Source organism: Sorex araneus, chromosome 2 (assembly GCF_027595985.1).
Source record: "Sorex araneus isolate mSorAra2 chromosome 2, mSorAra2.pri, whole genome shotgun sequence".
In the NCBI taxonomy this organism is placed as follows: domain Eukaryota; kingdom Metazoa; phylum Chordata; class Mammalia; order Eulipotyphla; family Soricidae; genus Sorex; species Sorex araneus.
This window is the reverse complement of record NC_073303.1, coordinates 201,961,042-201,988,220: the sequence shown is the minus strand read 5'-3', so window position 1 is coordinate 201,988,220 and position 27,179 is coordinate 201,961,042. Positions and strand designations below refer to the sequence as shown.

General features: G+C 46.3%; 1 protein-coding gene across 1 annotated transcript in view; it reads left to right on the top strand.

Annotated features, from left to right (window-relative positions):
- The window catches only part of BRWD1 (bromodomain and WD repeat domain containing 1), a 79,776-nt gene that overhangs the window by 11,062 nt on the left and 41,535 nt on the right, over window positions 1–27,179 (top strand). Inside the window, exons 6-18 of the mRNA XM_055129576.1 lie at window positions 1,726–1,824; window positions 2,109–2,269; window positions 3,443–3,664; window positions 6,549–6,649; window positions 7,682–7,752; window positions 8,756–8,856; window positions 10,282–10,322; window positions 13,617–13,715; window positions 23,394–23,544; window positions 24,443–24,577; window positions 25,944–26,072; window positions 26,227–26,452; window positions 26,732–26,917. Of these exons, the coding sequence (XP_054985551.1) occupies window positions 1,726–1,824; window positions 2,109–2,269; window positions 3,443–3,664; window positions 6,549–6,649; window positions 7,682–7,752; window positions 8,756–8,856; window positions 10,282–10,322; window positions 13,617–13,715; window positions 23,394–23,544; window positions 24,443–24,577; window positions 25,944–26,072; window positions 26,227–26,452; window positions 26,732–26,917 (1,722 nt within the window). The remainder of the gene's footprint in view (window positions 1–1,725; window positions 1,825–2,108; window positions 2,270–3,442; window positions 3,665–6,548; window positions 6,650–7,681; window positions 7,753–8,755; window positions 8,857–10,281; window positions 10,323–13,616; window positions 13,716–23,393; window positions 23,545–24,442; window positions 24,578–25,943; window positions 26,073–26,226; window positions 26,453–26,731; window positions 26,918–27,179) is intronic.

Here is a 27,179-nt window from a genome sequence, read left to right as displayed (position 1 = left end):
GGTCCTCCATTTAAAAATGATAAAGGTATAGCTGTTAAGCTAAAGAGCTTCAGTTTATTCTGAGATGTGTTTGAAGTTATATCAGTGTGAGTTCTTAACTTTCCATTTTGTAGTTCACTTATAACTTTGTTGCCTGTAATTGTGTGTGTCTAATAACTCTGAATGCTAGAAGTATTTCATCTGATAGATTCTGAAAAGCCCTTTATTATAAGGACCAGTGATTTCTCTAAATTTGGTAGCAGTTTGAAAAGAAGTACTGAAAATGTCCAATTACAGGGTTCTTTTTTTTGGCCAGTTTAATTCTGTTTGTTAAGTCATGTGGCAGCACACTGTTTGGAGTTGCTCTTTTTTTCCCGTCAGCCTGTAGACCCAGTGTGTGTATGTGACATGAGCTGTGCACACAGTCTGACTTCACTGTCATTGGGCAAGAATTCTCGTGGGCTCTTCTGGTCCTGAGCACAAGTTCATCTCCATGATGGTTTGTAAGATCTTGGCTGTCTCTTCGATGCGCCTTCAGTGTCCAGCTTGACTGAGAGCGCGTGTGCGCTCTCGGTTCCCTGACGGCGTAGTTATGTCTTGGTGCTCATGGCTCCAGGAAACTGCTCCTGGCCCTCCTCACCTCGCAATGCCTGTTTCAGTTCGCTCCTCCGTTGCCTGGGTCGCCTGCCTCCTGTGTCCTCTGCGTGTGTCAGGCTCTCAGGGTCGTTCTCTGATGAGCTCTGCTTTAGAACGGGCAGACCTTAGAAGAGGCGTCAGCCGCCTTAGGAAGGGCTGTGCTTCTCTGGCTCCCGGCACGAGAGGGTGCCTTGTCATTGCTCTCAGAGCGTGAGAGTGGCAGAGTCGAGTCACGCAAAGCAGAACACGCCTGGTAGTCAGATGCCCGTGGCTCAGTAGCGCTGGTCGGTGCCTTTCTTCCCTTCCTCTTTCAGTCAGGGGGAGCCATTCTAGCACAGTGGGACCCGTGTCTGCTGCTGTCTCCTGAGAAGGGGACCGATTCCTTCCTCTTAGCCTGTTGTTGGGAGATCTAAGAGGGTTGGCACTGTTCAGTGTGCTCAGCCTCACGGATCGCACACATGTGCTCTTGTGTAGAGAATGGTGAAGGATTCTCAAACAAGAGGAAAACCACGTCAGATTGTCAGTACTTCCTAAGGAGAGGAAAGTCATGGTAGTTTTGGCCAAAAAGAATTTTAAAAGTTAATATTTAAGTCAAGAATTTTCATAAATTTTTCTTTACGAAAATTCAGTTTGGGGATGTTGAATCACTTGTATGATTACTATTGTATGATATAATTCTGCACTGGAAAATAAAAGCATATTGGCGTTGAATGGGATTTGGAGTGAAAGACTTGGTTTCTGGTCCATTTTTACTTCTCAGTTGTAGTGGATCTCTTAAAAGGTCCTAGAATCGTTGCGCCTCAGTTACCTCGCTTGTAAAGTGGCATTGACACCTACCTCACAGGGTTGTTGTGAGGGTTCACGAGACAATGTATGTCGAAAGCACTTTGTGAATTGTAAAGTGCTACATGAATGTTAGTTGTTGTATCTGAGCTGTCGTAATATTTTCCTTCAGACATAGTCTAATAAACCTTGAGGGCTTTTCTCTGGAAGTATCTTAGTTGGTAAAACTTTGAATAAACAGTTTATTGCATTGTACGTAAGTATTCTATAAAATCTATCTGGGGTTAACTTTCAAGATTTTATTTGTATCTAAAATTCATTTTAAAGACTGCAGGCACACAGTGTGGAAGGGCTCTGCCTTTGCTGCTCTTCACAGAGGAAGACCCCCCGAAATGCCGGTGAATTACGGTTCCCCACCCAGTCTTGGTGAGTGAAGCCGGCTCATGTGCCGGCAGCTTCTCCATCTCTTCCCGTTGACTGCCACATTTGCTTAAAAGAAAACATTGGTCGTGTTTTTAAAAGATGCTGACTATACAGTAGTACAGTTATTAGTAATTACTAACAGTGAGAAGTGGGGTAGCTATAATAAGCTTACTAGTACTTTCAGTCGGATATAATTGGAAAGAAACTTAGAAAAACTGTGGTTTTTTTTTTTCTCGTTCTATCTTTACTGGCTCCACTTAACCTTTTCTGCTGTTTTTATTTCCTAGTGGAGATCCATCGAGGGAAACAACTCACAGGGTGTTCCACTTTTAGCACAGCGTTTCCAGGAACTATGTATCAGCACATAAAAATGCACAGAAGGATTCTCGGTCACCTGTCTGCTGTTTACTGTGTAGCGTTTGATAGGACAGGACATAGAATCTTTACAGTGAGTTCCATTTTCAACCGTGTTCATCTGGGGGACATGCCAGTGAGCAGTCATTGGGCAGATCAAACCACATGAATTCCACACTTCCCATTCGCAGGTTTTATTTTTATTTTTGATGCTTGGGCCACATCTAGTGGTGCTCAGGTTATTCCTCGCTTTTCACTCAGAAGTTACTCCTGGCGGCGCCCAGGGACCATATAGGATGCCGGGGATTGAACCCAGGTCAGCCATGTGCAAGGCAAGCGCCCTACCAGCTGTACGATGTCTCTGGCTCAGTTTGTTTTTCAGGTCACACCTGGCAGTGCTCCAGGTGTGGCTCAGGATTCTCTTATTTGATGCCGGGAATTGAACTCAGGTCAGGCGCATGCAAGGAAATTACACGGTGTTTTTAAAATTAAAAATTTTTAGTGGGGGGGTAGGGTGGATGAATGATATGGAAAGTTTTTTTTTAACACACTTACGTGTAAATGTTTGGACTTTAATTTACCATTTTCCTGTTTCGGGGGAGTATTAGGATTGGGTGAGGTGAGGTTTTCGTTTTATTTTGTAGGTTGTGAGATTCAGAGTAGATACTCAAATATTGGATGGGTGGATACTGATTGGTACAAATGATCTTGATTATTTAAAAAGATGAACTCAGTATTTTTTCTTATTGTTTGGGGATTGTTACTCTTGTGCACTTCAGCCTGGGAGATCTTGATCTGTCCCTTGGATTGATGTATTTAAGTTTAACCCTGCTAATTTGAATTGAAGTAGTTAGACTTGTAGCCATGAAGGAATATTTGGTAGAGAGTTTTTAAAAATTATTATAGTGGCGTATGATCTGTATTATATGAGGAATCTAATATAGCATCTTTATAGAACCTTAAAACCATTTAAGCAGATAATATAAAAGATTCATAAGTCACTGAGTATTCTACTTAATTTTATTGATTAATTTTATTTATATTTTGCTTTTTTTGGATCACACCCGGCGATGCACAGAGGTTACTCCTGGCTCTGCACTCAGGAATTACTCCTGGCGGTGCTCGGGGAACCATATGGGATGCTGGGAATCGAACCTGGGTCGGCTGCGTGGAAAGCAAACACCCTACCCGCTGTGCTATCGCTCCAGCCCTAGTGATTTATTTTAAATGATTGATGAGATCTACACTTTTTTGGTCATTTTTTTAGGGTTCAGATGACTGTTTGGTGAAGATTTGGTCAACGCACAATGGCCGCCTATTATCCACGTTAAGAGGCCATTCTGCTGAAATTTCAGACATGGCGGTCAACTATGAGAACACGATGATTGCGGCAGGGAGCTGCGATAAAATCATTCGAGTGTGGTGCTTAAGGACGTGTGCCCCAGTGGCTGTGCTCCAGGGCCACACAGGCTCCATCACGTCCTTGCAGGTGAGCCGGCTCCAGCACACGCGTTTATGGGGTCTCTTTCCTCCAAGGCTTTGGAGCTGAGAAGCCGTGAGTTGCTTGACACCGAAATGAAGCTGCCTTCCAGGGATGCCTCCCTGTGGAATGGAAGGATCCTGCGAGTAATGGGGAATGGGGCGTGATTCCAGCGCTCAGTGGTCGAGGACACCAAAGCCTCTCCTCACACAGCGCGCTGGATGGGCGCCTGCAGCACGGGACACTGCAGCGGCTCCGTGGGAAGGTCTTCCTGTGAAGCGTTCTGGGTGGCCGGCGCCAGCTGTGTCGGCGAGCCTTCCCACTGCCGCCCGTCTGCGCCCACCGTCCCCCGGCACGAGGCCGCGAGCCAGCCTGACCGCTTGAGCTTCTTCATCGAGATTGGGAGAGAACGACATTTTTGTTGTTTTAGGGCTACGCCTGGCTGTGCTCAGGGCTTACTCGTGATGAGACTCGGGGGACCCTGAGGTGCTGGGGTTCCAACTCGGCGTGTGCATAGAGAGTGTCCTACCCCCTGTACTGTCTGGCCCCACGGGGGTATTTTAAACAAGCCTTACATAGGATCTTTGAGAATTTAGACTAAACAAATACTTAGAAAAATAGCTGGCCAGTCTTGATGCCAGAAGAAAGAAAATCTATCTAGATCTGGAACTTGGTGATGTACATGGCATCAGTTGTTAAAATTTTTCCTCCAGTTGTTTCTGTTGAAAATGTTTATCCAAATCTCATGGGGGAAGTAAAGAAACATGTTATATGTGAGACTTTAGTCCTCAAAACTTTAGTTTCAAGAAGGGGCTTAAAGGGGCTGGAGCAATAGCACAGCGGGTAGGGCGTTTGCCTTGCACGCGACCGACCCGGGTTCTAATCCCAGCATCCCATATGGTCCCCTGAGCACCGCCAGGGGTAATTCCTGAGTGAAGTAACCCTTGTGCATCACCAGGTGTGACCCAAAAAGAAAAAAAAAAAAAAAAAAAAAGAAGGGGCTTAAAAAGACAGACCGACCAATACCTGTGCAGTGTATGGTTTGGTTCGCAGCCCGCCTTCTAGGGGGAGCTCTGGGGAGGCCCTGTGAGGAATGGGCTCATGCAGTGTAGTTGTCTCCCACGCGATGGGATTGTCCGCACGATCACGCCGTCAGAGTGGTCTGCGTTCTTGTATGTAGGCGAACAGTACTGTTATTGGGGGCCATGCTCGGCCATGCCCTGGTGTCATGTCTGCAGCTTGGATGGCTGGTGTCTGTCATCTCTGTTGGGGCGGAGTAGTGCAGAGTAGGTGTTTGCTTCCTTTTCCTGTTTTGTCTCGAGGGCCACACCTTGCGGTGCTTAGAGCTGACTCTTGCCTCTGCATTCTGGGATCCCTCCCGGCATGCTTGGAGTGGTGCCGGGGATTGCAGCTGGGCCGACTGTGTACAAGACGAACACCTTCCCCGCCTCTCTGCCCCATGTCTTGTTGTTGACCCTGTGTTACTATTCCTCCACTCTTTCACTGCAGACTGTATTCTGTCGGGTTTGGTTGCCGTCAGTGTTTGCTTAGTACCATACTTGCCTTTTTAACTGGCTTTTATTGACTCCAGATGTTCTACCCATTTTCAGCACTTTTGGGGCCGGAGAGATTGTACAGCGGGTAGCACACTTGCCTTGCACGGGGCTTCCTGGGCTTGATCTCTGGCATGCCATCTGGGCCCCCGAGCCTGCTGGAGTATTTCCTGAGTGCAGAGCCAGGGGTGGCCCCAGACAAGAGGGTGGGGAGATGGTATCCAGGGTGAGGCTCTTGCCTTGCACAGGGCTCAGGAGTAGCTGAGCACCACTGGCTGTGGTCCCTAAACAAAAACCAAGAGACTCCAAACAACAGAAGGGGCTAGGGGAGAGAAAGAGGAAGTATGTGTTCAGGATAGAACAGGAGCGTCTCCCGAGTGGATCGGGCAAGCAGAGGCATGGACAGGCAGGCGAGATAGACACGTTCAGGGAGGACAGGGGTGGTGTGTAAGCCGCTGACATCTGGGGCTCCCTTTGGCGTGTGTCCTGGCGGCCAGTGTGGGAGTGAGTCGGTGTCTTCACCCGGCCGTGCTGCTGTTGCGTCTCGCTCGTCTCCTGGCAAGTGTGCTGACCGCACTGCTCTCGAGCCGCGGCACTCAGCTTTCACTCCTTATAAGGGCTCTGCTGGCTTGTTTTTTATGAGTTTTGAAAATGGTCTCTAATCAGTGCCTGTTAGAGATAGAAGTTCCCTTTTTTCGTGAGTGTTCCTGGGCCACCCCGGTGGTGCCCTGGGTTTACTTCGGCTTTGTGCTCAGGGATCTCTCCAGGCAGGTTTTGGACCATGCGGGACATGGGGTATTGAACCCTGGTTGGCTGCCTGCAAGGCACATGCCCTGCCTGCTGTAGTGGGCGCCTTCCTGCAGGTTGGCTTACTGACTTCCTGGGGCCGCGGCTATATCGTGCAGTGTGTAGGGCGTTTTTGCTTATACACAGGTTGGTTGGTTGGTTTTTGGCTTTTTGGGAAACACCTGGGGCAGTGCACAGGGGCTACTCCTGGCTCTGCACTCAGGAATTATACTCCTGTCGGTACTCGGGATGCCGGGGATTGAACCCGGGTCAGCTGTGTGTAAGGCGAACCCTTCCCTGCTGTACTATCGCTCTGGCCCCTTGTACACAGGTTTACACCCAGGTGGGTTCAGTCTTCAGCATCCCCTGTGGTTCCCTGAGCCCAGCAGGCGTGATTCCTGAGCAACCACCAGTGCCCCCACAGAAAGTGAAAAACAAGAGTATCACTGTTTGTGGTCTTGAGTTTTATTTAGAGCATCACTTGTAGTTAATTTGAGAAACTGTTCCACTGCTGCGGCAGCTCAGGAGGTTGAATTGTATTGACTGTTTTTCAGTTCAGCCCGATGGCCAAAGGGCCCCAAAGATACATGGTCTCCACGGGTGCCGACGGGACCGTGTGCTTCTGGCAGTGGGATCTGGAGTCCCTCAAGTTCAGGTGAGTGGCTTTCCTTGTGTTAGCGCTTCTGCTTCACGTCACTGGGGTAAAATGAAATCTGACAATGAGAAATTCAGGTGTCCTACCTGCTGTACTGTCTCAGGCCGCTACACCTTGGAGGGTTTTAAAGATTCGTTTCTGTCCAATTGGTTTCCGGTTCCCGGGACCTACTCCTGACCTGTCCTTGGCGCTACGTCACAGGTCACTTCCTGTGGCCAATCGGACCATGTGTGCCTGGGATCCAGTTTATGATGCTTTTAAGTGCTCAGCCCATTATGATCTCTTTCTGGCCCCTTCAGGATTTAATATAAAATAATTTAAAATTAAGAATTTTTGAATTCTATTTGGTTAGATTTGAGTGAAATAAAATTTAAGCTAAAAATTGACACACGTGCTATGTGTCATTTTATTGAGTTTCCGTGAAATGGGTCAGATCTCGTGATTCTGGTTGAGACCTGCAGAGTGGGTGCTGGCTCGCTTTGACCAGTGTTTCCCAAAGTCGAGACCCTGGGGTGATCCTGAGGATAGTAGTGAACGCAGCTGTAGTTTATTGAAGTCCTTCCAGAAGGTACATTTCCTGGCGAGTCTCGAGTGATATTTTTTTCTCAGAGGAAGTGGTAGACCAGATAAGTCTGCAATCTCTGACTGGACTGAAACTTAAGTCACCAATTTAGCGGGTCTATTCTTTCTCTGCAGTCGCCTGCTATGAAGAGGAAATTTATTTTTGTTTTATTTGGGGCCATATCCAGGAATGCTCAGGGGTTACTCCCCTGCACTCCTATCTGTTCATGGGGAGCCATTTGGGAGGCCGGGCATTGAACCTGGGAGCTGGCCGTGGACAAGGCAGAATGTACCGGCTGTCCTATCGTTCTGGCCCTGAAGACGGAATTTAGACTTTTTTTACAGCGCATCCATCCAGACTATAGTGTACCTGGAAGTCTTGGGCGTGCTATGTGGTAGTAGAGAAAAATTTTATATTGATAATATATTCAACTAATGTATATTAAAATAACATCTTTCCTTTTTTCAAAGCCCACGTCCCCTGAAGTTCACTGAAAAGCCCAGACCAGGTGTTCAGATGCTTTGCTCTTCTTTCAGTGTTGGTAAGACAATCTGTTTTCCTTCTGTAGTGTTAGCACTTATCGAATGATGACATTGTGAGATGTTTTTTCAGTTAGATGGTCAATAATTTACTCTGATAAGTTCGTTAAATCAGCTCGGTTGCCCGTTATTTCCTCCATTCTCATGTCCTGTGATTCGGAATCAGTGATAGAACAGCTCATCCTCCTAGCTCTCATCATCCTAATAGTTGCACTCCGGCGGTGGGTGGGGTTGGCTTCCATCAGCCATACCTGTGTCTGTGCATCAAATGTTTAAATACACCAAGATTATTGTGATAAGCTAAATTGCAGTTTCTGGAGGTTATTTTGGTTTTTTGGTTAACTCCTGGCAATACTGAGGGGTAACCCCTGACGAGGCCCAGGGATTCTCCAGGTGGTACTCTGGGGAACATTCAGGATGCTGAGTATCCAAGTCGGCGCTGTGTGCAAGGCCCAACCTACTGTACTACTACTCTGTGTCCTGTTTGTTTTGTTTACATTTTTTGGGTGAAATTACATACCCTAGTTTCCTGAAAGGAATTTCTGTGGTAGCTTTTCCTTTAAGGAAAGGACAAAGACTTTCCCATTATAAAAGTCTTTTGAAAACTTAAACAACCTTGTTGGTTCCCTTACTTGCCAGTATCCTGCCCTCCTCCTTGTAGTTTTCACAAATCGCCTCATTGTCTAAAACCTGCTGCAGCTGGATGGTTGAATGGTTGTCAGGATTGCTTTATTCTTACCACTTAGGGAATTCCAAGAGTTTCAGATTGTGGACAGAGACCAAATAGCTATTTCTTCCCCTTGTTTCAGGGGGTAGGGCTCCTTACCTGTTATGCTCTGTCCTGAGAACCCTGTTTCCGAAGGAAGGCCTTGTTGGGGCCAGAGGCGGGGTCTTAGGCGATGCTCTTCCTTTCCCAGTGGAGCTCTTCTTTGCCTACTAGGACAGTCTCTCCCACAGACTTGTTAATGACTGGAATGTTTACCTTTTAACTTTTTCCTCCCCCAGGTGGTATGTTTTTAGCTACAGGGAGTACTGATCATGTAATCAGGATGTATTTTTTGGGTTTTGAAGCACCCGAAAAAGTTGCAGAACTTGAAAGCCACACTGTAAGTACTTGTGTTTTTTTTTTTTTGTTTGTTGTGTTTTTTAGTTTATTTATTTTTTGGCTTTTTGGGTCACACCTGACGATACTCAGAAATTCCTTCTGGTAGTGCTGGGGGGACCGTATGGGATGCTCACTTGTAAGATGATAATTCATTGTTAGTAATACTGCTACGGTACAGAGTAAACTGGTAGCTTGGGGAATTACTGATTTAAAAAATGTAGAAAAGAAATAAAAAATGTAGAACTATATTCTAAAGCTGAGAGATAACATTGACCGTTCAAATAGTACCTTGACAGTGATAGCACCTTACTTCCTAGTGGTTATTCAGCTTCCAGTTCAAACTCTGTTTGGCTTTAGACTCCACTGGTGATGCTTGGGACCTCCAGGACTGTACCAGTGATGCTCCAGGGGTTCTGTGTAGTGCAGGACTGTACCCCAACCTTGGACTTGATCTCTTAGGCCCAAAATACTTCTCTTTTTTTCTTTTTTTTGGGGGGGTGGCTCCGGGCATGGTGGTGCTCAGGGCCTATTCTTTTTTTTTCTTTTTTGGGTCACACCCAGCAAGACACAGGGGTTACTCCTGGTTCTGCACTCAGGAATTACTCCTGGCTGTGCTCGGGGAACCATATGGGATGCTGGGATTCGAACCTGGGTTGGCTGCAAGGCAAATGCCCTCCCTGCTGTGCTGTCACTCTAGCTCCAAGAACCACTTTTAACTTGTTCTGTACCTGTTGCTGGGGCCTCCTTTTTGAAAACAGGTTCTGGAGAGATGTTAAGGCGTTTCTTCTAAGTGGCTGACCCTGGCCTTATGGCCCCCTGAGTACTGCTGGGTGTGGCCCCCAAATGCAAAACAAAAATAAAGAGCAGGTTCTGGGAAGACAGTCTTTGTTGACACTAGTTTTGGCCAAAGGCATAGCCAGGGAGTGGCATGAGGTGATAAACTGACAGAAACTCTGGTTTGACCTTGGGGGATTTCCTTCTGTCCTTGGTGGTCGCACTTGATCCCAGCCTCCAGTGCTTAGTGGTGGGAGGCGTGAGGAGGGGGTGTCCTCCCCGAGCTGCCGGCATGCCACCTCCCTGGCTTCATGGTTATGCCCGTTTGGACACCAACTACTTTGTCCTGTAGCAGAAAGGAAGGGCCTGCACTCAGATGATTGTTTTATTTTTAACTTTTATAAAATGTTTGGGCCACAACCAGCGGTGCTCAGGGCTTTCTCCTGGCTCATGCTTAGAGCTCACTACTGGCAGGCGCACAGACCTTCCGGGGTGCTGGGGATCAAGCCTGGGTCATTTCATGCAAGGCAGGCACCCGGCTCACTGTAGGACAGGGATTTGCTTTAAGCCTTCAAGCTTGAGTGGATTGTCTTGTCTGTCACAGACTAGAGTTGATGACTGTTTCTGTACTTTTTTTTTTTTTCCTCTTTAGGATAAGGTTGATAGTATCCAGTTTTGTAACAATGGAGATCGGTAAGTTAAGTGTGTGTGTGTGTGTGTGTGTGTGTGTGTGTGTGTGTACACATATCTATCTTTTAAGTTTTTGGGTTACACCTGGCTGTGCTTGAGGGACAGTATTGGTTGTCGGGAATCAAAGCCAGGTGAGCCATGTGCAAGGGAAGTGCCCTCCCTGTTGTACTATCCCTCAGGACCATTTTTCCTTTTTCTTTTTGTTAGGAAATATGTGTGAATTTATCTTGTTTTTGTTTCTGCCCAACACTTGTGCAGTGTTTGAGGACTGTTCCCCACTCTGGGCTCAGGCGTTGCTCGCAGCTGTGTTTTGGGGCCAGGTGTCAAACTGGAGTGTCTTGAGTGCACATGCCCTCAGCTCTGTGAGCTTTCTCTTCAGCTCTGTGTTTCCCGCAGATGCTCTCTGCCTTACACACAGTTCTATACGCACGCTGTATTTCAGGCACACTCATTGAATGGGAGTTGCGGGGGGGGGGGGGGGGGGGGGGGGAGAGACATGAAACCTCCGCTTTAGAACTGTGTCCTGTGATGCAAAGGATTAAAGATTCTCCTTTAGGAGCTGGAATGATAGCACAATGGGGAGGGCATTTGCCTTGCATGCGGCAGACCCAGGTTTGATTCCCAGCATCCCATATGGGCCACTGTGCACTGCCAGGAGTAATTCCTGAGTGCAGAGCCAGGAGTAGCCCCTGTGCATTGCCGGGTGTGGCCCATAAAGCAAAAAAAAAAAAAAAAAAAAGGTTCTCCTTTAGCTCAACTGGTTAAATTATTATTTTTTTCTTATGAACTATTCCCAATTATTTTTTTAAAAAAATTTATTACTTCTTTTATTAGTGAATCGCTGTGAGGGTACAGTTACAGATTTACATATTTTCATGCTTGTTTTTCACTCATACAATGCTCGAGTACACATCCCTCCACCAGTGCCCATTCTCCACCACCGATGATCCCAGAATCCCTCCCACCCACGCCCCCCCCCCCCCACCTCTGTGGCAGGGCATTTCCTTTTGTTCTCTCTCTCTTTTTTGGGTGTTGTGGTTTGCAAGAGAGGTATTAAATGGCCATAATGTTCAATCTATAGTCTACTTTCAGCACACATCTCCCATCCTGAGCGGGTCCTCCAACCATACTTTACTTGGTGTTCCCTTCTCTATCTGAGCTGCCTTTTCCCCCAGCATGTGAGGCCGGCTTCCAAGCCATGGTGCAAACCTCTACTGTTCTTGGGTGTTAGTCTCCCGTTCTGTTATTTTATATTTCACAGATGAGTGCGATCTTTCTATGTCTGTCTCTCTCTTTCTGACTCATTTCACTTAGCATAATACTTTCATTTTGATCCACTTATATGCAAAGTTCATGATTTCATCTTTTCTGACAGCTGCATAGTATTCCATTGTGTAGATGTACCAAAGTTTCTTTAACCAGTCATCTGTTCTTGGGCACTTGGGTTTTTTCCAGATTCTGGCTATTGTAAACAGTGCTGGATGAACATACAAGTGCAGATGTCATTTCGACTATACTTTTTTGCCTCTCCTGGATATATTCCCAGAAGTGGTATTGCTGGGTCAGATGGGAGCTCAATTTCTAATATTTTGAGAAGCGTCCATATTGTTTTCCAAAAGGGCTGAACCAGGGACTGCACCTCCTATGCTCCCCCTAAGCCCGCCAGGAGTAATTCCTGAGCACAGAGCCAGGAGCAACCCCTGAGCATTGCTGGGTATGGCAAAAAAAAATAAAAAATAAATAAATATATATGTATATATATATATACCAAGGGGCTGGAGTGCTAGTACAGCAGGTAGGGCGTTTGCCTTGCACGCGGCTGACCCGGGTTTAATTCCCAGCATCCCATATAGTCCCCTGAGCACCACCAGGAGTAATTATTGTAGTGCATGATCCAAGAGTAACCCCTGTGCATCGCTGGGTGTGACCCAAAAAGCCAAAAAAAAAAAAAAAGATTGAACCAGTGGGCATTCCCATCAGCAGTGTAGGAAGGTCCCTTTCTTCCCACATCCACGCCAACACCAGTTACTTTTGTTCTTTTGGTTGTGTGCCAGTCATAGTTGTTTCAATCTGCATCTTCCTGATGATTATTGATAAGGAGCATTTTTTCATGTGTCTTTTGGCCATTCGGATTTCTTCCTTGAGAAAGTTTCTGTTCATGCTAGAGTAGTACTTATTTCCCCCCCCCCCCTTTTTCCCTCCTTTTTCGGTTCACATCCAGTGATGCTCAAGGGTTACTCCCTTGAGAGCTCTGCACTCAGGAATTATTCCTGTCATTGCTCAGGGGACCATATGGTATTCCGGGATCAAACCTGGGAGGGCTGCGTGCAAGGCAAACACTCTCCCTGACAGTGTATGGCTCCAGTCCTGCTAGAGTAGTACTAAAAACCTTGCTCATCAGCTACTTGGTATGTCCTGAAAAAAAAAAAATGCTATGGTATAGTGGGTAGGGCACTGTCCTTGCATGTGGCCAGTTCAGATTCAGTCCCTGGTCCCTCATTGGGTCCCTGAGCCCACCAGCAGCCATCCCTGTGTAGAGCCAGGAGTAAGCCCGGAGCATCGGCAGGTGTGGCCCCCAAAACAAACAATCATCACCTAAATTTTGTAGTCCCCAACTCTCTCAGGTGCCTTTCTTAAATTGCAGATTGAATCACTTGAATTTTTTAGAAGACTAACTTATTTTACATGCTGGCCAACATACATTAATTAGTTTGAGAGTTAAGATGCTTATAATGGAGTTTTGCAGTTTTATCCCATATTTCTTAATTCTTCATACTCCCCCCCCCAGTACTTTGTATGTTGTTTTCTCAGGTCTCTATTTGACAAGCTGTTCTCTAATTTGTTTTGTGCTTTACTTTATAGAGGCAGACAAAACATAGCAAACCTGAATTTTTCATAAATTTCTCACATTTCACATGTGCTAGATTGCTGTCCTTGGAATTTCTGTCACACACACAAACACACACACACACACTTTTTTTTCCTATTTTACATTTTTTAAGTTGAATATGAGTAACCTTACTCCTAATTGGAAGTTTTTGAGGAAGGGGAGAAGGGAGCGAAAGAGGAATGCGCTCAAAAGAGAGAAGGTGGCTTCTCTGGAGACAGAGAGAGCCCCAGTACACACCTTAAGAGGGGAGATGCAGGACATGCATGTGATCGCCTTGTGGGTACAAGCAGTACATGGGCTTGGGCAGCATATATACCGCTACATATGTGTCACAGTAATTTTGCTTGTGATTTTAATACGTATGTTATAGAGGCATATAGGCCTAAGGTCTCTCTTCTGATTTTCAGGTTCTTAAGTGGTAGCCGAGATGGAACGGCACGGATTTGGAGATTTGAGCAGTTAGAATGGAGAAGCATTTTGTTGGACATGGCTACCAAAATCTCAGGGTAAGTTGTAACGGTTCGATTTACTAGGTATGGCATGCATAAGGCTTTTTTGTCTCGCTCTTGTAGTTTGCTTTGTTAGGGGGTTGGATTATCATTTACAATGAGCTACTTTTATGTCAAGTATGCAAATTTTAACTTAGTGAATAGGAACTAAGTCTGGTGAGTAGAACATGCAAAAGATTTAAGAAAATTGACTTTTAGTGGGGAGTGAGCTTTTAAATTTTTTTATTGCATTAGTTGAATTACAAAGATATTTATTGATTTTTTTTTTTCCCCATTTTGGGTCACACCAGTGATGCTCAGGGGTTACTTCTGGCTCTGCACTCAGGAATTACTCCTGGTGATGCTTGGGGGGGACCATATGGGATGCCGGGGATTAAACCCGAGTTGGCTGCGTGCAAGGCAAATGCCCTGCCTGCTGTACTAGCACTCCAGCCCCTTGGTATATATATATATTTTTTGCCATACTCAGCAATGCTCAGGGGTTGCTCCTGGCTCTGTGCTCAGGAATTACTCCTGGCGGGCTTAAGGGGGGCATAGGCGGTGCCCAGGATTGAGGCCAGTTTGGCCACTTGCAAGGCAAGTGCCTACCTGCTGTCCTACTTACTGCCTTGGATCCCTTATAAAGGTATTTCTGATGGATTTGGAGCCATATGTTTTCAACACTAATGTCACCAGTGCCCACTGCCCTCTGCCAATGTTGTTTCCAGTTTCCCTTCTGCCCTCCAACCTACCTTTGGCAGGCACTTTCCCCTCTCCCGTTGTCCTGGTGCCCCTCCCCTCCCCCACGCACTGGCCCGGTGCCAGACTTCTGCCATTTCTCTTGCCTTTGAACGTTTGAGGTTCCCCCATTTAGTTTCTTTATACCCACTCACTCTGAGTCTTCTCCCTCCGACTCACTTCACCCAGCATGATACTCCTGATCCGTCCTTGTTGAGAATTGCAGAGAATTGTGTGACTTTAACTTTTCTTCACCTCCGTATTTTGTCTGCTGTATACAGTGCTGGAATGAACAGGAGTGCAGATGTCTTTTTCTGCATTGGTCTTTTGGGCCCTTGGGATACATTCCCAGGAGTGCGATTACTAGGTCATCTGGAAGCTTAGTTCCTAGGTTTCCTGAGGAACATTCATATTTTCCAAAAATGCTGTACCAGTCCACATTCCCACCAGTGGTGAAGGAGGGTCCATTTTTTTCTCAGGTCACTGTCAGCATTGGTGGTGGTGGTTCTTTTTGATAAGGACCAGTCTCTGGTCTGAGGTGATAATCTTTGGTTTTTTTTTTTTTTGGGGTTTTTGGGTCCCACCCAACTATGTTCAGGCTGACTCCTGGCTCTACACTCAGGAATCACTCCTGGCAGTGCTCAGGGGACCCTATGGGATGCTGGGAATCGAACCCGGGTCGGCCGCGTGCAAGGCAAACGCCCTACCCGCTGTACTATTGCTCCAGCCCCTAATCTCTTTGTTTTGATTTGCATTTCGTTGATAGTTCACTTCTATAGCGCTTTTTTTTTTTAATATGGTCACTGTGAATTTATAGTTATTCATAATTTGGTTTCAGACATGGTATTTCAACAAGGATCCCCTCAGCAGTGTCCACTTCCAGCTCGCTCCCATTGCCTCCCTCTCCTTCTGTCAGAGGCACCATATGTGTGTATGTGTATTTATAAATATTCACATATATATATATGTGTGTGAGTATTTATAACATGTATATCATCTGTTTCTTGCACTGTGGTTTACAATACCGTTGCCAGTAGGGTATCATGCGTGACATTTTACCACCTTTCAGTACCACTTCCTCCTCCCGGTTGACTGCTTCCCGCCACCATAGGTGTGCCCTTGCCCCTGCCCGCCTGCCCCCTTGAGTGGCCTGTTTCCTACTGAATGTCAGTTCTCGTGGTCTTTGTTTCCATTGTCTTTGGGCATTCATCATTCAGCCGTTCCGATTCCTTCTGTCCCCCGTGTGAGACCATTCTCCTGGTCTGTCCCTCTGACCCGCTTGCTTCTCTCAGGCCCCTCCATGTAGCAGCCACGAATTGCACGACTTGGTCTTTTTTTTTTTTTTTTTTTTTTTGCTTTTTGGGTCACACCTGGCGATGCACAGGGGTTACTCCTGGCTCTGCACTCAGGAATTACCCCTGGCCGTGCTCAGGGGACCATATGGGATGCTGGGATTTGAACCCGGGTCGGCCGCGTGCAAGGCAAACGCCCTACCCGCTATCTCTCCAGCCCCCGACGACTTGGTCTTTTTTATGGCCAAGTCATCCTTCGTAGTGTAGATGTATCATTGTTTCTTTATCCAGTCATCTGTTCTGGACACTTGGGGAGTTTCCAGATTTTCGCTACTGTGCATAGTACACTGTAAAACACTTCTACCAGGGGCAACCGGAGTGGCCCGGGCCAAGCCGGTTGATTGGTCAGTTGCTGTTTATTCCATTCACTGCTGTCTCTCTCTGCTTCTCTCCCACTCTTCCAGCCTAGTTAAATCCCCCCAGCATGAGGGGTTGGGGCTTACACATAGGTGTGGTCACAATCAGTAGGGGTAAAGTTCTTTCCCTCAGGGGATGCCGCTTCCAGGACAGATTCTCTTTCAGCAGGATACCCGCCCCAGAGCGGAATCCCATGGTGTGTTTCTCCTCTCCTCATCCAGCTAACATAAGCATTCATAATATTAATCATTTTGTATGGACACAGTAAGAGATGCATTAAGCTTAGAATTGCTCTTCTGGGCCCATCTCAATCTCAGACTACAGTGCTCAGGCCAGATTAGTCTTTCCTATCCCTAGCAGGGTCCTAGTCTCGTTGTTACTTTTGGATCATGGCAGCATTTGTCCATGATCAAGATCCTAACTATTAGTTAAGAATTAGGCACTTTCGGGGCCGGAGCGATAGCACAGCGGGTAGGGCGTTTGCCTTGCACGCGGCCGACCTGGGTTCGATCCCCGGTATCCCATATGGTCCCCCAAGCACCGCCAGGAGTAATTCCTGAGTGCAAAGCCAGGAGTAACCCCTGAGCATCGCTGGGTGTGACCCAAAAAGCACAAAAAAAAAAAAAAAAAGAATTAGGCACTTTGGCCAGGCCCATCTCGATGCCAGGGTAGCACATAACTTGCCGCTTGCCCTGGGTCCGTCCTATCCCTCGTCGGGACCCTGCTTTTGGGGTGCTAGGAACTGAGGGCAACTGAGGCTTAGTGGAGAAAGCAGATGCCTGGGAATGAATAATATTCGAAGCCAATTAAATCCCAAGTTACAAAAGCATAATATTGTCTTCTTGTGTCTATACAAAAAGGACATTGCTTTAAAGTAAATTATTCAAAAGACACAAGGAGAGGAGAAAGGCAATATTAACTTACAATAGGAGTTCAGTGTCTTAGGAAGATCTGACCTTACAAGTTAACAGAGTCTGATTAGGGGAAAAGTGATAGACTGGTTTGGGAAGAGAGCACAGGGAAGTTACAGATAGACAAATGAATGGGAGTGACCGGGATAAACCTAAATTTGTGGCAAGGGGGAAAGGACAAAGCAATGCCATCCTACATTTGCCCCTTTTCTCGTTATAAAATCGCAAAAATTTGAAATAGAAGAACAATTCCAAACACAATACAGTCTTATAAGTTGTAGTAAAATTTCAGTCTGGCCCTTGGCTTGTAGTAAAGCGTCCAGTTGTCCTGCACTGTCCAGGGGTGATGAGCGTCACCAATGATGAGAGTCATTTAATCCCGTTCTGAAGAAATGAAGTGTCTGGATCAAAACTGAAGAGTTGTTTCTGCAACAGCTCAGTAGTGGTTGCTGCAGTGAGTCTCAGGGGAGCAGCTATTAGGAGTCTGATAAATTTCAGGAAGCACTGGATCAGTCAGGGAGCACTGGAACAGGAGCATCACAACTTCTGGCAGGAGAACTTCAGCAGAGGAATGCAGCCTTCCTCTGGTTAGGTTCATCAGCAGTCATAGATGTGCAACATAGCTTATGCTTGAGAAAAGACACTTTTTTAAGTTATCAGGGGCTTTGAGTTTTGGTCTCCATGCCTGTGAGTAGAAAGAGACAGAGGGAATCTCTAACACAAATGGATATCCTAGAGAGAAATGAAAAGGTGTTCCTGTTAAGTCATTCCTTACTCCTTCAGGAACCTGTGAATTCCAAGGAAAGGGTAAAAGTAAAATACTGTTAATTCAAAATATGGAGGTCTGGCATTGTCCAATCCACAACCTGTAAAAGAGGGGTATAAGGAAAGGTCTTAATGTGGCCTCATGATATGTTAAAGGAGCTAGAGGCCTTTGCTGCAGGTCCTCTGACGCTGGCTCCTCTTCTGTCTTTGTGATTTCCAGCTGAAATCAGTTTGGTGATGGCTTGGAGCTGGAATTTGAAGGGTTGTGAGTCTGTTGCAGTCTGAGATCCAAATCAGATGGAAGCATTCGACTTCTGATAAGACGTAACGAGATCCAAAGTTTCTTAGTGGGGTTATCATCTCTTGAAACAAAAGCATAGCCTTTTCCTCGAATGAGGAGTTTCCCTGCTACATTCAATTGAGAAAATACCTCCATTTTTGCTTTTGATTTAACATTCCGTATATCCACTGAAAATGCAGAGGTGGTAGGCTTAAAGCCGCAGTGTTCCCTATTAAAAAGGGGTTATAGTAACTGTATCGGGGCAGGAAATATCCAAGGCTGAGCTGCCTATAGTCACTGGCTGCAGCGATTCTACTGATTGGAGCTCTGAAACTCCACGCTGATGAGAGGGGCTGCAACTGAGAGCATCCCCAGATTTTGCGGGGCCCAGGGCTGGCCCCCTTGCAGGTGTCCTGAACCGGGGTCACCCACTGCATCAAAATTGAAGTGACAATCTTTGGCCCAATGATTTCCCCTCTTACACCAGGGACAGGGCCCGGGAGGTGCAGGTCTGGCTCTGCAGTCTGTGGCCCAGTGGTTTCCCTTCTTACACCTGGGGCAGGGCCCGGGACGTGCTCTCACAGTAGCACGGATGGGGGAGCACCCTGCAGTCTTGACGAAAGTAGCCTGGTTCTCCACAATTATAACATCTTTTCTGAGCTTGTCTCTGTACTATACACGTATCAACAGTCCTAGTCTGCACTTTGTTTAACAGAACCAACATTCATGTATGCTTCCAAGTACCCCATTATGTCTTACTTTTCTTTAATAGGGTGCAGAATGGCCTGGCAATCCTCATTAGCATTTTCAAAAGCCAATTGTTTGGTAAACTGCTCCTGAGTTTCTTTGCCCTTAACCTGCATTTCAATGGCTTCCATCAACTTTCTTATGAAGTCTGTATAAGGTTCTGAGGTCCTCTGGACAATCTTTGTAAAACTTCCCTTAATTCTCCCATGCACACAAAGCTGCATCACAGACATGAGCAGAAACAGCACGAGGCAAAATGACTTGCCTTTTTGGGTCTTGCCATGCTTCTTCACCAATTAACATCTCATAAATCAATTTAATCCCTGAAAATTTTTGTCCAGCATGGCCTAGGCCTTGAAGCTTTGAACCTTGGCCTCATCACTGAGCCACATTCTCCACTGCAAGTACGGAGAAGGGCTTAAGCATGCCTTCACAATCATGTGAAAATCTTGAGGTGCCCAGTAAGCGTTTTTCCTCCAGTCTGTAAGATACTCCCTACAGTACCTAGATGTAGGCCCGTACAAGGCACAGGCCTTTTTGGAACGACTGAGAGAATCCATCCTTAACCTGCGATAAGATGGAGGCTGCTGCATCTCTGCCTGGACTGGGCGATTGGGAGCATGTCCTGAGTGGTCTGGAGGCCGCCTCACTGAGTCACTCTCAGACTCAGAATCTGAGGAAGTATCAGCAGACTCATAATCTGCATCACTTTTCTCTGATGCACTGGAAGTAGAGCTATATTCACCAGCCTCAGAAATATTTTTACTATGAAAACCCTTTCGAGACTTAGGTGTGGGGGGAACTGAGGCCGTATTATTTATATTTTCCTCCACATCAATTGTACTTTTCTAAAACAGGAGAATAGAATTAACAATCTCTCATGTAATCCAGAATTCTATGGGGATCCTTAGATGTCTCATAGACATTTTTCTTAACTTTTTTCCAAATCTTGGTTTCTAGAGTTCCCTTCATCCGGGAACCATGGGTTAACCTCATAAACTACTTTAAAGCAGGTCCGGAGCTGCTGGTCTGTGGAAATACAGAGTTCCGGGTCTCCTGTACTGCGGGAGAGACACTGAATCAAAACCATAAATGGCTTGGCCTGTTCAGGGAACTATTAAAGATCTTGGGAGGCCCAGAGTCTGCCCCATCTTAGGGATAGCTGCTAGAATTCTAACTCCCAGCACACTAAAAAATCCTGTTCTCCCACTCACTTTCTAGAGTGGGGGTGCACCGAACGCTATTCTTACCGTTAGTCGTGGTTCGTGCCCACCCAGGCATGCCAGCTGTAAAAAACTTCTGGGGGTGACTGGGGACAACATGGGGGTGTAAATGTTTTTTCTCCGTTCTGTTTCTGGGCCTTTAGTGTGTATTCCAAGAAGTGGCATTGTTGGGTCAAATGGAAGCTTAATTCCTACTTTTTTAGGAATGTGCACAGTGTTTTCAGAAAGGCTGGACGTGTTGGCATTTTCGTCAGCAGTGAATGCGAGTCCCTTTCTCCCCGTATCCACACCGGTACTGGGGTGGTGGTTCTTTCTGATGTGTGCCAGTCTTTGTGGTGTGAGGTGATACCTCTTTATCGTTTTGATTTGCGATTCCCTGTTGATTAGTGATACAGAGCATTCTTTCACATTCTTTCATACACCTTCTGGTGCCTTTATTTCTTTGCCTGTTCTCCCCCTTCCCCCTTTTGTTTCATTTTTGTGCCACACCCGGTGGTGCTCAGGACTTAATCCTGGCTCTCAGGGATCACTCCTTACTGAGCTGGGGTACCATATGGGATGCTGGGGATCGAACCCTGGTCAGCTGCGTGCAAGGCAAACACACTACCTGCTGTCTTGCATCTCTTGGGCCCCATATCTTCCCCATTTTTTTTTTAATGGTGTGCATCTTGTTCTTGCAATACCAGTGCTTTGTATATCTTGAATGTTTTCCCTTTGTCGGATAAGTGATGGGCAAATAATTCCAGTTTGTGGGGTGTCTGTGTTCTGGGTTTCATTTCCTTTGAGGTGCAGAAGTGTATTTGTGTTTGTGGTTTTTTCTTTTTCTCTTTCCAAACCAGTGGTGCCCAGGGATTATTCCAGGTGGGGCTCAGGGGACCATATGTGGTACTGGGGTTCGAACCCAGGTCAACCATGTGCAAGGCAGAGTTTGCTTTGAATATTTAGGTTTTCAGTCCATTTTGATTGGACTTTTGGGGAAGATTCTGCATGCAAAATTTTGTTTCTGCAGTTTATAATCTTTTAAGACTCCCCAGCTGCTTCCTTCCTTCAACAAAAGCTCAATCTTTTTCTTTTTTTAAAAATTTTTTGCTTTTGGATCACTTCTGGTGGGATTGGGGGATCGTATGTGGTGCTGGGGATCAGACACGCATGGCAGGAGACAGGGACCTTGCCTGCTGTATTACCGCTTCAACCCCTTTAGATATTTCTGAGCATGTTTTTTTTTTAAATTATTTTGCGGGGGGGGGGAGGTGGGCTATATCTGGCAGTGCTCAGGGTTCTGTATTCAGGCTCTGTGCTCAGGGATCACTCCTGCCAGTGCGTGGCCATCTGCAGTGCTGGGTGGCCAACAAGCAAGGCAGGCGCACATACTGACTCTTGGTTCTCCTGAGCGGTTTTTTTTTTTTTTTTTTTGCGGGTCACACCTGGCGTTGCACAGGGGTTACTCCTGGCTCTGCACTCAGGAATCACCCCTGGCGGTGCTCAGGGGACCATATGGGATGCTGGGAACCGAACCCAGGTCGGCCGCGTGCAAGGCAAATGCCCTACCCGCTGTGCTATCGCTCCAGCCCTCTCCTGAGCGTTTTTGAGATAAGCTAGCTTACTCTTCCCCAGGTAATGTTGGGAGCTGACCAAGAGCGGACCATCCATGGTGTTTTTTTTTTTTTTTTTTTTTTAATTCAATTGAATCTCCGTGAAATACTTCCAAGCTTTCATGTTTGGGTTACAATCTCACAATGATTAAACACCCATTCCTCCACCAGTGCACATTCCCCACCACCGATATCCCTGGTATGTCAGTCTGCTCAAATAAAATACCACATATACTCTTACCAGTGGTAACGTTTTTGCTTTTTGTCTTTGGGCCACACGCGGTGATGCTCAGGGCTCACTCTTGGTGGGCTCGGGACTGGGTGGGGTGCTGGGCACACGTCCTGGCAGACTGCTTGCAGGCAGTCGCCCTACCTGCTGTGCTGCTGCTCCAGCCAGGTCAGTCCTCACCTTCCACTTTCTCTCCCTTCTCCATTCCTCATACTTCCCTAAATTATCTTTCACTTTCAAAAAAGAGCAAAACAAAAAAGCAGGAACCGAAAAACCAGCCAATGAATGGGTAACATTTGTGGCCTGAGCTGTGGTAGAGGGGGACGGGATGGGACGATGGGAATTTGGCACTCACTCTCAAATGAGCGGAGTCTCCACCTCGGCTTAAAGATGCTGTGTCTGGTTATCTCTGGTGGAGACTACAGAGGACAGTGGCGGTGAAGCTGGTGCGAAGGCACTGTCACCTGTGAGCCAGAGTTGCCAGTGTTCTAGACCACAGTGTTCTGAGGCCCTGTGCGCCGTCTCCCCAGCCAGTGACCGTGGGCGCTCAGGCTCGGAGCCTGCTGGCCGTGCTCGAGGGTCATGCAGTGTACTTGCACCTGACCAGCCTTTGGATTTTGGATGCTCTTTGGGCTTGCTCCTGGCTCTAGGCTAAGGACTCATGACTCTGGGTGGGGCTCGGGGAGCCATATGGGTTGTAGGGTAGTCAACCCAGATTGGTTGTGCGTATGGCAAGTCCCTACACACTGTACTACTGCTGCAGTCCCCAGTTGCAGCCTCTTAGAAATGAGGCTGAGGGCCGCTCAGTTTCCTTGTTTTATTCCATCATTCCTTTCATGGTGAGTGTTCTTTCATTTCAAGTGTTAAATGTTAGTTTCATTTCTTGGGGGCTGGGCAGATAGTACAGAGGACAGGGCTCTTGGCTTGCCTGCGGCTGACCAGGATTTGATCCCCAGCATCCTGTATGGGTCCCTCAGCCCCATCAAGAGTGATTTTTTTATTTTTTATTTTTTTTATTTTTTGCTTTTTTGGTCACACCTGCACAGGGGTCACTCCTGGCTCTGCACTCAGGAATTACCCCTGGCGGTGCTCAGGGGACCATATGGGATGCTGGGATTCGAACCCGAGTCGGCCGTGTGCAAGGCAAATGCCCTACCCGCTGTGCTATTGCTCCAGCTCCAATAGTGATTCTTGAGGCCAGAGCCAGGAGTAAGCCCTGAGCATTGCTGGGTGTGGCTCAAACCCTCATCCGCACCCAAAATGTTTTAGTTTCCAAATGTTGAAAAGCAACAGTGCTCTAATTTGCCTTTACTCTGTCTGAATTGTTAGGCCATCCCCTCCCTGGCCATATCTTGCCCTAAGCCCTAATGACTGTTGATAACCTGTCATAGGCACTTCATAAATCCTCTGTTGTTTCGAGGAATAAGTGGACTTGAGGGTTTTTATTTTTTATGTTTTTTTTTTTTTATTGACAAGTGTGATTAAATCCATTTTTTTCTTAGGGATTTATCTTCCGAAGAGGAGAAGTTTATGAAACCCAAGGTAACCATGATAGCTTGGAACCAGAACGATAGCATTGTGGTCACTGCCGTGAACGACCATGTCCTCAAAGTGTGGAACTCTTATACTGGACAGCTGCTTCATAACTTACTGGTAGGTAGTGGTTTCAGAGAACAACGTCTTTTCACTGAACTGACATGGGTAGTGCAGAATATTAACTGGGACGGCTTTAACGTGGAGAGCAGTGGACACACAGCATACGGGGAGGGGGTCCTTTCCCCTCAGGCCTCAGTCTGATTGAACCTGGTAACCAGATGCTGCTTGGCCCAGTGCCTGCTGGGGTCCCAGGGCTGCCCACCGTGGCATGCCATGGTCGGGGTGTGCTCCAGCCCTTGGTGCTCTCTCCCGGCCCTTGATTGGCAGGTTTATAAAACATGAACGTCTTGATCTTGGGCCACACCCAGCTCTGCTCAGGCTGACTCCTGCTCTGTGCTCAGGAATGTCTTTCTGTCTTGTGCTCAGAGGACCATTTTTGGTTCTGGGAATTGAATCAGTATTGGAAACACTCCCATATTGTGTCTCTGGCCTGACAACTTATTTTTACTGAAGTAATTTTGGGTCTAGGAGTTCACATACATCTGTGTGGCGAGGTAGTTTTTATGCAGTGTGACATGAGTTTCCTTTTGAACTACAACTATTTTTGAAGGTATATTAAGTATATTGTCAATAAATAGAAATTTGTGTGTCAATATGTACATTATAAAACACCAAAATAGAAATGCATTTAGTTATTAGAAACAAGTAAATGTGTGTGTGTGTGTGTATTTTTTTTTTTCTGAGGGGTTGGGGTTGGGTGGAACTATCTCAGGGTCATTCCTGGCACGGTCCCTGAGACCATATGTGGTGCCCGGAATCAACCTGGGTCGAGCCATATGAAAGGCAAGCGCCCTACCTACTATACTGTCTCTTTGGCCCCAGTAATAAGGGTTTTTAATTTTGAGTTTGCGGCCGTAAACCCTATTTATTAACTCTCTGACTTTGTTGAATGAAGGGACATGCTGATGAAGTATTTGTTTTGGAGACCCATCCCTTTGATTCCAGAATTATGTTATCTGCAGGACATGATGGCAGCATATTTATTTGGGATATTACAAAAGGCACCAAGATGAAACATTATTTTAACATGGTAAGTGAGCTTTATGCCTGTTTGTATTGGTCGCAAGCACTTAGATTCGAAGTTGAGGTAGAATGTTATTCAGGTAAAGATGGGACACTGGCATCCTGCAAAGCCTTTGCTTAGCACATCGAGCTTTCTCCAGCCCCGTGTGGTTCATATTCTGTGACTACACAGACCTGTACTGCAGTTAGTATCAGAAAGCTCCCTGTCAGTCAGGAGCCCTGCCCCACTCTGTTTCCCCCCCACACACACACAGAGGTACTCACTTAACTGTAAACCGATACCGCCGGGCTCCTACAAAACAGCTTAAAAGTAATGTTTTCAAGGAGATATTCCTGTTGCACTTGATCCTGAAATTTGTGACAATTTGAAATAGTTGTTTAATTATAAATTGATAAGATTGAATTCCTGCAGAACAGCTTAAAATTGTTAAAGGAAATAATCCTTGATCTTGAAATTTGTGACAAATTGAAACAACTGGGCGTTTCATATATGTACCCCTGAGACTTGAGTGTACACATTTTGCATCGTGGTCAATCATTTTAGTGAGAAACAGGTGCTTATACTTAAAAGTAAAACAGAATATTAAACTTTTGTTAATCTCTGTGTGTTGGCCTTCTAGGTTATTGTTCATTAGTTAACATTTTAAAAAATAAGAGCTTTTGGAATTGCATGTCATTTATCATGCTTTTGCCATTTTGAAAATTAATTTTTTTGTTTTTGGGTCACATGAAGCTCTGCTCAGGGCTTATTCCTGGCTCTGCACTCAGGGATCACTCCTGGCAGATTTCGGGGTGCCAGGGTGGGTTTCGTGCATCCAAGTGTGTACCCGCTGTACTATCGCTCCTCTGGCCATGAGAATTTTTTTAGTTTCTTTTTACCTAGACTAATGATATATAAAGTAATTTTTATTTTCTTTAAATTCTGTGATGTGAGTTGTTTAGAAAGTTATAAATTATTTTTGATAATATATTTTCATTGTTTTGGACCACCAGTGGTTGTGCTGAGTGCTTATTCCTGGCTCAGTGTGCAGGGGTCACTCGGGACAGTGCTTGGGGAACTGTATGTGCTGGGGTTGGCCGTTGGTGAGGCCAGGACCTTCCCCACTGTACTGTCGCAGGCCTCTACAGTTTATTGTTTACAGTTTCAGCTATTCATTGTTCCGACTCCACACTGACCACCAGTATCAGTGTCCTCACCAGTGACCCAAGATTGCCCCCTCTCCCACTCCACTCCCACTCCTTCAGCTCCCCTCCTCAGAATTAAGTACTCATAAGTGATGAGTAATTGCAGGCAATTAATCTGAACTCGGGTTCAGCTGTACAAAGCTCACTTGTGTAGAGTTGCTCGTTTGACTTTTCCCTGTGTTTCCTAGATTGAAGGACAAGGACATGGAGCTGTATTTGACTGTAAGTTCTCCCAGGATGGACAACACTTTGCCTGTACGGATTCTCATGGGCATCTTCTGATATTTGGTTTTGGATGCAGCAAGCCATATGAAAAGGTCATTTTTGATACTTTACAGTAGTATGTGAAATAAGAAAATGATGGTTTGGATTGGTTCTGTATACTGATATAATTTTCTTTTTTTTTGTTTTTCCTAGTTATAATTAATATCTTAAGCTCAAAATGTCCATCTGTGAATTTCCCTTTCCTAGATTCCCGATCAGATGTTCTTCCATACTGACTACCGGCCACTGATTAGGGACTCGAATAATTACGTCTTAGATGAGCAAACGCAGCAGGCGCCTCATCTCATGCCCCCACCGTTTTTGGTCGATGTTGATGGAAACCCACATCCAACCAAGTATCAGAGATTAGTACCAGGCCGAGAAAATTCTGCTGATGAACATTTGGTTCCACAACTTGGCTATGTGGCAACAAGTAGGTCCAGAGTTGTTTTTATTTAAATTTTTATTTGAAAATTGTCAAAGATACTTAAGTGCATGTTGGTAGTTTCAGACTCAATCAGTCATTTTGCAGGAAATGTTTTCTCTCTTCTGGTGGGTCACGCCTGGCTTGTTCTCAAGGATCCCTTTTGGGGGGCTCTGGGGACCGTATGTGGTGCTGGGGATTGAACTGCGCTGCCTGTTGCAAGGCAAGCACCCTGCTCAACCATACTGTCTCTGGGCCCTGCAGTACTTTCATTCGTTTGATTTGCAGGTGATGGGGAGGTAATCGAACAAATCATCAGTCTCCAGACCCATGACAATGGGGACCGAAGCCCGGAGTCCAGTGTCCTGGACGGAATGATACGACAGTTGCAGCTGCAGCAAGACCAGCGACTGGGGGCTGCTCAGGAGGCTGTGCCCAGTGGGCTTCCGGACGGCGAAGGGACTCCACGGAGAGGTAGCAAAGAGCTGGGCAGTACTCAGTCTCAGTGTGGTTGAGTTGGAATTGAATCGCAAAGTTAATGTTAGGAGCTCAGAGGAAGCAGTGTTAGAGAATGTCGTAGGAATTTTGAGCGTGAGCTAGCTGCCTGATTTTCAGTACCAGGAGAGGCTATTGAAACCCGTGGTACGGACTGTGATGTAGGCCAGTGTAATGAGTGCCTGCCTTGCTGGTGGTGGCCCTGCCTTTAATACCACTGCTGGAAAAAACAAACAAAAAA